The sequence below is a fragment of the Panicum virgatum genome, chromosome 7K, assembly GCF_016808335.1.
Source record: "Panicum virgatum strain AP13 chromosome 7K, P.virgatum_v5, whole genome shotgun sequence".
NCBI classification, from domain to species: Eukaryota; Viridiplantae; Streptophyta; class Magnoliopsida; order Poales; family Poaceae; genus Panicum; species Panicum virgatum.
In genome coordinates, this window is record NC_053142.1 from 43,972,860 (window position 1) to 43,981,934 (window position 9,075).

A 9,075-nucleotide genomic window follows, 5' to 3' on the forward strand; every position below is an offset into this window, starting at 1 on the left:
CACCGGATGGGCAACACATAATGGTTCCCCTATCAACCGTCTTCCCAAAATAAAGTTTTTCTTCCATCTTTTGTATGGATTTGTCTCCCTTGTAAGTAGATCATTCTGATTTTCAGTAGATCTGTCCAAATGGGGGAGTCGTCTAGTCTGTGTTTCACAGCACTAATTGGTCTCCCTTTCAAATATTTAGCTTCAATTATGTCTTGCCAAAGGTCATTTTTATTTTCTAGTCTCCACCACCACTTGCAGAGTAAGCTGATATTCATTTTGTGAATGTCCTTCACTTCCAGTCCACCTTTTTCTTTGCTTTTGCAGATTGTCTCCCATTTAACATGATGATATTTTCTTTTGGCCCCTCCCCCTGCTAGAAAAAAGTCATTCTCTGCTTGTCTAGCAACCGTTGTTTTGGGAAAGAGATAGATTGACATGTGGTAGATGAAAGAGCTCGACAGACTAGAATTGATCATGGTCAATCTACCAGCAATGGATAAGTAGCGCATGAGTTGTGGAGTTAGTTTTGCAAACTGTCTTCATTCAGAGATTGTATAACAGTGTAACCGTGCAAATCTTCGTACACACTGTGCAAACTTCAATCTGAACCATCGTAGCAACATCAAAAATCCAAGTTTTTAAATTTTTTTGAGATACATGCAAGTTTTTAAATAAACAGTATAAAAATAATCTAAAGTGCATTTTTTTTTCTGAGGAAGATCCAAAGTGCAGAGCGAGCGATGCCTAGCGGACCATCTGGCCACGCAGCGCGATTTTGGTGGTGCGCGGTCCAGCGTATCTTTGGGCCGATGCAAGCTTTGAACATTAATGGGCCTTCTACTGGGCTGTGGCTGGATTAGCTGTCGCCGCCGATGATGATGTTTCTCGAGGCCGCTCGAGAGAGCAAACAACCGCAACATGGCAATCTGCGTTTCTCTGAAATCCTGAAACCGAAATCTGGCAGTCGCAAAAAAAAAAAAAGAAACCGAAATCTGGCAGCCAAATTCAAGTTCAGAACGAAAACCAGCAGCATTTCACTAGTCAACCAACCCGGATTCCCATCCAACCAACCGCCGCGGGAAGCAGAAGACGCCGGAAGAGGCTACAAAAAGCTAGGGGCGCAGCGCCGCGCAGGATGGTGGGCTTCCTCAGGGCCTTCGCCGCCGCCGCCGCCGCCGTGCCCGCAGCAGCTGCCGCAGCCTACGCCTTCTCCTCCTCGGGCCCCTCCACTTCCAGGCTCCGCTTCCCTCTGCCTGCCTCCTCCCTCTCCGCCTCCGCCTCCGCCTCCTCGACCTCCGGGCGCGCGCCCAACGCCGTGGCTCCTATGGCCGCCGCGGCCACGGCCGATCTCTCGGCGCCCGATAAGGTTTGCTCCCTTGCTCGCGTCGTCGCCAGTAATTTTGTCGCCTCCCCTGAGCGCTCTGCGGCTTGTCTGACTTTGTGTGTGGTGTTCTGGTGTGTTGCCGTTGCAGGAGTCGGCGCTTCCGGAGCTCACGGTAGGTGCACCCTGACTTCGTAGGCCTTTTTAGTTTTTGACCTCCGATGGTATTTGCCTATTTGGGCAGCAGCAACTACTGCAGAGGATCCCTATCCGGTATTTGGGCAGGGAGGTATTCGCGAGAAACTAAATTAGTTTTTCATGATTGGGTACTGGATTGAATTGGTGCATGAGAAGTGGGCAATTGAATACAGGAATTCTCAATCTAGGTTTAAATAGCTTGCCAGGTTGAGTGGTATGGTGATATATTGATATGTTCCGTTGTCTGATTGATGTAAGTGGCCTAATTGGCTGACTAGTGTCACAACCCAAGGGAAAAAAAGGAAAAGAAAAAAAACGCGCCCGGGCCCACCTGTCAGCCTCTCACTCTCCTCCTCCTCTCTGTTTTGCGCCGCGGACGCACGCGTCGTCGCCGCCGGCCATCCTCGGGCCACGTGCCAGCCATCCTCGTGCGCCGTGCCCAACCGTCCCTCCTCTCATCGCCTCAAGATCCCGTGCCCGACCGCTCCGCCTCAAACCCTAACCCTAGCCTTCCCCTTCTCCATTAACGCCGCCGGCCCGAGCTCCCATCGCCGCCCGCCGCCGCGATTCGGTCGCTCCGGTAAGCCGCGGCTCAATTCCTCGCATGGGAAGCACCCCCTCGTCGTCCTCGACCCATTTCGCCCCTCACCCGGCCTCATCCCCTCTCCTGCAGTGCCGCCGGCGAACGCCTCCGCCCGCTGCCGCCTCTGCTTGTCGCGCCGCCGGTCCGCCGCCGCTCCTCGCCCGCGCCGCCGCTGGTGAGCCTCGCCGCCATCCCGTCCACCTCGTGCGCGCCTCCCCTGCCTCGCTTCGGCTCCACTTCGCCGCGCCGCCGCCGCTCGCTGTCGCTGCGCGCGACGCGTGCGCGCGCACCGCGCGTCGCCCGAAACGCCGTGGCCGCGCCCACGCCGCGGTCAGGGCGCGTGCCCTGCCTTGACCCGGCTGGGTGGGCCGCTGGCCAACGGGCCCCACCCGTCAGCGCCTGTGGGCGTGGAAGCCGGGTGTTCCTAGCGTTTTGCTAGGGTTTTTCTAGGCTTTTATTTTCCTGCAAGCTTGCAAAATCCATAGAAAATCATGTATAGCTTAAAAAATTATGAAACTTGTTTTGTTGGATTCCTCTAGATGAGATTTACTTAGGAAAAATATTGTTTTGCATGTTACTTTGTTGTAGATTTATTTATAGTTTTATCTTGCAAAAGTGAGTTTAATGCTTATTTATTTGTATACTGCTTGAAAAATCTCAAACTAAATTTTGTTAGACTCCTTGTGAGGTTTAGTTTTCAGTGGTGCAGCTTGTTCACATGCTTTCTTGCTGTTTATCAAAGTTTTAGTTTGTTTTCCTATACTTTGTCTGAAAATGGTCTATTCTAGAACTTTGTGCAGGAAAGTGATAAAATGGCAAAACCAGTTTTGTTAGCCTTGTGTTCCTGCCTAGTTTCCATGATATTTTTCTTGGATTTGTTTAGTTAAGTTTGCATGCCTTTTCTGATTTATCTTGCTTAGAGTAGCTGAAAATTGATCTATTTATGGTTATTTATAGGAAAAAGCTTTTGCTGCAAAACCAGTTTTCTTGAGTTCTTTGCATTGTCCTCTGCATGCTCAAGTTATTTCATGGTTTATGCTTGCTGTTTAGTTCATTCTTTAATTCTTGCATCGCATTCATGCATTTTAGTGACTAAGTCGTCGGAGAACGAACCCGTGGAACCCTCCGAGTCCGTGGAGCCTGAACCCGGAATTCCGTTCGTGGTCGAGTCGGAAGTTAACCCAGGTAAGCAGCTAAGCATATTCCTTGCACCTATTTAATCTGATTTAGCTTAGCTATCTCACCGGGTAATGTTGGGTTATATATATATTATCTATGTATTGCATTCTTGAACCTAATTTCCTGCACTATCCTTCCTTGAATTGTTTAACTAGGTCCTTGCCACATGTTAGTTAGTTAATTACTTAACTTGACTAGATGCTTAGCCCTGCTTAGATTACTTACATTGCTCGCTAGACAAGAATGGTTTGGAGTATCACACTTACCTGTTTATCCTTGATCGCACTTGAGCTGGGGCAAGTAGAAGTTGGTAGTATCGAGATTCGAGCGGAATGTTAGGGCCTAGAGAATGAAGTCACATGGGCATAGTCCGCTTGGATCGATTAAGGACCGAGTGGACGACGTCGGTTTTGAGCACCTTTCCGTGCTACCACATATCCAATATAATGGAACGGATAAGCCAATTACCTCCTTTGACTTGATCATTGGGGCCCGGTCCCAGATGCGTGGCCAAGGGCTATGCAGGGAGGTTTAGTGTGTCCCCGGGTGGAACTATGTGTAGGAAAGTTTAGAGAAGTCTCCGGTGGAACTAAATCTCCACGCGCAAGCTGGGCGTACCCTCAACGGTTGAGCCTTGTTGGGAACGGCTGACGTGAGTACCCCTTGCCCGGCGTGATCGGTTGGGTGAGTCGCATGGTCCTCGTGTCGTGTGGGTAAAGTAGTACACCCTTGCAAGGTTATAATCAATTCGAATTGCCGCGCTCTCGGTTATGAGCACGCTCTTTAACCCATGAACTCCTCATAGAATATCGTTTATGCTGAGAATGGTTCATGTTACAGCTATGATCAGTTATAGATTATGTTACTCTCTTAACCAACTAAAAGTGTTGGGTTGGACAAGATTAATTAATTTGATAGGTGATAGTGTAGAGAGCTAGTGCTTATGCAATAATTACTTAACCTTAAAGCTTTTACTTGAGCCATTGCATGATCCTTGTGTACGTAATCGCGTAAGTCTTGCGAGTACCTTTTGTACTCAGGTTGCTTTCTAAACCTAGTTGCAGGTGAGCCCGAAGTGGTGTTCGGCCATTTCTACCCCGCTGATCCAAACGCGGGGGTAGAATAGGTCGTGGTGGTTGTAATGATGTCCTTGAGCAAGGCGTCATTACTTTAGTAAGTCTTTATCGTAAACGAGCTTCGCGAGAGCATGTAAATGCAATAAACTTTATGTTTCTGTTTAATATGGCTTTCGTGAGCCCAAGGCTTGTAAGTGAAGTTTGAAACCCACCTATGCTGAACTTGTAATATTAAGCTGTGAACTCTGATTGTATAAAACTGCTCTTTGTGGATTTTTTGCGATGTATTCGATTGTAAACGGTATGTGCATATGCTGATTCTGGGCGTATGTTGGAGCACATACCGGGACTACCGGATTTGATATTATTTTGGATGAATGACGTGTCGGTTATTCGTGTCTCTAGATGTGGGATAACACGTGTCACGCTCTCCGGCAAGCACGTGTTAACTCTCATCTGGATGATAATGACCGGCGGTTCGTTTAAAATAGTATCAAATTGGGCAGTTCTCACAACGGGTATCAGAGCTGAGTTTCCATGAAGTGAACCTAAAATTTGTGTAGTGGGTTGAGAGTCAAATAAAAATTTGACTACTTGCACTAAGATTTGCTTTGGTGAAAAATTTGAACTTAAGGTAAAATGCTAACTTTCTTCTTTTGTCTTAGAGCTAATTCTTTCTTACTGCTTCGCTTGTTTAATTAAGATATGCTTAACCTCTCTTGTCTTCATGAGTAGCGAGAGCGTAGGAAAGCCCTTTCACCCTCTGGAAACCTTTTGAGCCTTTTACCGGGGTTGAGAAGGTGAGAATCACCCATTGTCCTGAGCGCTAGTAGTAGGGTTGTAGCGCTGCTGGACAATGCGGTTGTTTTGGGTCGTGAGTGCTAGAACGTTAAGACGTGCTCACGATGTGAGGAGACGTCATGTTGCATTCATACCTCGCATGCATGCATACTTTCTTTTGGTTTTCCAACCTGCATCTAATCAATCTAGTGTGTCGTGATCTAGATTTCGTTGATCTCGTTCTTGCTAATTTTAGTGGACCAAATCTACTCTATCTTTTAGAGTTGCTACTCTTGTGTTGATCGTGTGTTAGATTTTTATCTACACATTATCTTTCCACCCTGCCTTTGGGTAAGCATGACGGAGTTATCAAATGTGGGCCCCGCACCATTGATCTTTTGCATCCCTTAGGGTATAGAGTTTTACTGTCTCTTGCCAAGGGGAAATCTTGTTTATATGCCTTGGCGGGTACCAAAGCCACGGCATTGGAAGATATTCCCGTGGTTTGTGAGTATCCGGATGTCTTTCCAGAAGAATTACCGGGTATGCCTCCTGATCGTGAGGTTGAATTTGTCATAGAGCTCAAGCCCGGAACAGCTCCCATCTCTAGACAGCCTTACCGAATGCCTCCCAATGAGTTGAAAGAATTGAAGAAACAACTCAAGACTTTATTGGATAAGGGTTTTATTCGTCTGAGCTCCTCTCCTTGGGGATGCCCGGCTCTTTTTGTGAAGAAGAAAGATGATAGTTTACGGATGTGTGTTGATTATCGTCCGTTGAATGAAGTCACTATCAAAAATAAATATCTTCTTCCACGGATTGATATCTTGTTTGATCAACTTTTTGGAGCTCGTTATTTCTCTAAGATTGATCTAAGGTTGGGTTATCATCAAATCAAGATTCGAACTGAAGATATTCCAAAAACAGCTTTCTCTACTAGATATGGTCTCTATGAATTCACTGTCATGTCTTTCGGCCTCACCAATGCACCGGCTTATTTCATGTATCTGATGAATAACATCTTCATGGAGGAACTGGATGTCTTTGTGATCATCTTCATTGATGATATTTTCATTTATTCCAAGACCAAAAAAGATCATGCTCGTCATATTCATATCGTCCTCCAAAAGCTTAGAGAGCATCGTCTTTATGCCAAGTTCAGTAAATGTGAGTTTTGGCTTGAAGAAATATTCTTTCTTGGTCATGTCCTCTCCAAGGATGGCATTGCTGTGGATCCTACCAAGGTGCAAGATGTTCTGGATTGGAAGCAACCACAGAATGTCCATGAGATCCGGAGTTTTCTTGGACTTGCGGGATACTACCGCCGGTTCATAGAGAACTTCTCTAAAATTGCGAAGCCTATGACCGAGTTACTGAAAAATGGGGTCAAGTTTGAGTGGTCCCCAGCCTGTGAAGAAGCCTTTCAAACCTTCAAGGATCGTCTCACTACTGTCCAGTTCTTTCTCAGCCAGATATTTCCAAGAGTTTCGATGTTTATTGCGATGCTTCTCGCATCGGTCTTGGCTGTGTTCTTATGCAAGAAGGCCGAGTGGTGGCCTATGCTTCTCGTCAACTCAAGCGTCATGAAGAAAATTATCCTACCCATGATTTAGAGCTTGCGGCAGTTGTCCATGCTCTAAAGATATGGCGTCATTATCTGCTCGGTAATCATTGCAATATCTATACTGACCATAAGAGTGTAGGGTCGAGATGGCGGACTAGAGGGGGGGGGGGGGTGAATAGTCCTTTCTAAAACTAATTGCGCCGGCTAACCGAAACTTATGCGGAATTGAAACTATTCGCTTAGCCAAGACTACACCCCTCTAACTATAACTCTAAGGCACCTCCAAAAAGATCCTACACAAAGCAAATGGAGTGCCAAGCTAGTAAGAGCTCTCTTAAAAATTCTAATGCCAAGTCACACAAGCCTAAGCACTAGTACTTCACAAACCGCGAGAGCTCCTACACAATTCTAATGAGCAAAAGCACAAAGCCAACCTAAGCTCACTAGATGCTCAAGGACAAGGATACACAATCCAAATCCAAGAGCTCAACTTGCTTAGTTACACAATCTAAGCAAGAGCAACTAATTAAGCTACACAAGCTAACTAGATACACTAGGATCTCTACTTCTAGCTACACAAGCAAGAAGATGATTAGCAAGCTACACAAGCTAACTAATCACTAGAGAGCAACTACACAAGCACAAGATATAGAAGAATGTAAATACAATGCCTGTGATTTGGAGAATGCAAACCACCGAGAAGAGTAGACAAAGTTGACACGGTGATTTTTATCCCGAGGTTCACTTGGTTGCCACCAAGCTAATCCCCGTTGAGACAAGCTCCAAGGTTGCCGCCGATCCTCTTGCTAGTGCTGACTCTCAAGTCACACTCTCCCACGTGGAGTGCTCACACCGAGCTCTAGCACATGATCCGGCCGGACCACTTGTTGCTCTTCACGTCTCGCTCAACTAGAGTTGCTCTTCGCGGCTCCCGCGGGGTGAGCACAATACCCCTCACAAACTCTTCTCCGGAGCACCGCACAAACTTCTTGCGGGCTTCAACGGAGTCTCTTGCCACCAAGCCGTCTAGGAGGTGGCAACCTCCAAGAGTAACAAGCACACCGGCTTGCAACACGATCACCTAGTGCCACTCGATGCAATCTCTCAAAGCAATCGCACTAGAATCGCTCTCTCACTCGATCGGATGATTACTATCAAGTTAGAGTGAGTAGAGGGCTCTCAAGCACTCTCACACATGGACACCAAGTCCCCAAGGTGCTCTCTCAACTCAAATGGCCGGCCACACCCTCTATTTATAGAGGGAGGCCCCAAACTAGCCGTTACACTCAAATCCCGTGAAAACTGAGTTTTCGCGGACTGTCCGCCTCACAAAAACCGGACCGTCCGCCATTTAAAACCAACGGCTAGAACTGCAATGATTATGTGTCAGAGTCGACCGTTAGAACCCCGGGCGGACTGTCCGCGCCCCTGGGGCGGACTGTCCGCGGTTCAAAACTTCGAACCAACCGATTTGCAAACGTCTCTGACTAAATCTGGAAGTTACCGGCGGACTGTCCGCTCCCCAGGGGCGGACTGTCCGCAGTTCAAAAACGTGAGCACACACAGAAACCGCAGTGTTTCTGTCCCAGAAATTTCAGTAGGAGGCGGACCGTCCGCCCCCAAGGACCGGACGGTCCGCAGGTCATTTTGGGCACCCAAGACAGAACAACCAAGTTTCTGCGCCCGTTTCAGCTTTTAAAGGCGGACCGTCCGCCCCCATGGACCGGACGGTCCGCATGTCATTTTGGACCACCCACAGAGCCAAAAACGGTTCTGTTTGAGCTCAACCGAGATAACGGCGGACCGTCAGCCCCTCAAGGGCGGACCGTCCGCAGGTCTATTTCCAGCAGAAATGTACCTCGGTAAAACGGCCATAACTCTTAGCTCCGATGTCCAAATTAGGTGATCTTGGACTCTATGGAAAGCTAATTCAGAGGGCTACACAACCCAACTGAATTCTTGATCCAAAACACAATGGATCAAAGCAGTATTCCACTCCAAGAGACAACCTAATTTCCGGAGAAAACCAAAAGACCTTTCTTGCTTCCCAAAGTTGATCAACATCAACTCCAACTCTTTCTCCTTTGCAAATGTGCCAACACCACCACGCGAACAACACCATGTGCATGTGTGTTAGCATTTCACAATCATTTTCAAAGGATTTTCACTTGATCTCACCACGCCACTCGATCCTAGCAACATCGCAATGTTAGATCGCTCAAGTGGCACTAGATGACCGATATGCAAACAAGTTTGCCCCTCTTGATAGTACGGCCATCTATCCTAAATCCGGTCATGCACTTCTCTACACAACCTTTGACCGGTGAAATGAAATGCCCTACAAGTCATACCTTTGCCTTGCGCATTCCATTTCATCTTCCCA

General features: G+C 47.3%; 1 protein-coding gene across 1 annotated transcript; it reads left to right on the forward strand.

The window, feature by feature from the left end:
* Positions 1-966: 966 nt before the first annotated feature.
* LOC120641512 (copper chaperone for superoxide dismutase, chloroplastic-like) lies at positions 967-3,238 on the forward strand. The gene is made up of 3 exons (XM_039917682.1): positions 967-1,357; positions 1,464-1,487; positions 3,183-3,238. Exons 1-3 carry the CDS (start codon positions 1,127-1,129, stop codon positions 3,183-3,185), a joined length of 258 nt encoding a protein of 85 aa, XP_039773616.1. The 5' UTR covers positions 967-1,126; the 3' UTR covers positions 3,186-3,238.
* The last annotated feature ends 5,837 nt before the right edge of the window (positions 3,239-9,075 follow it).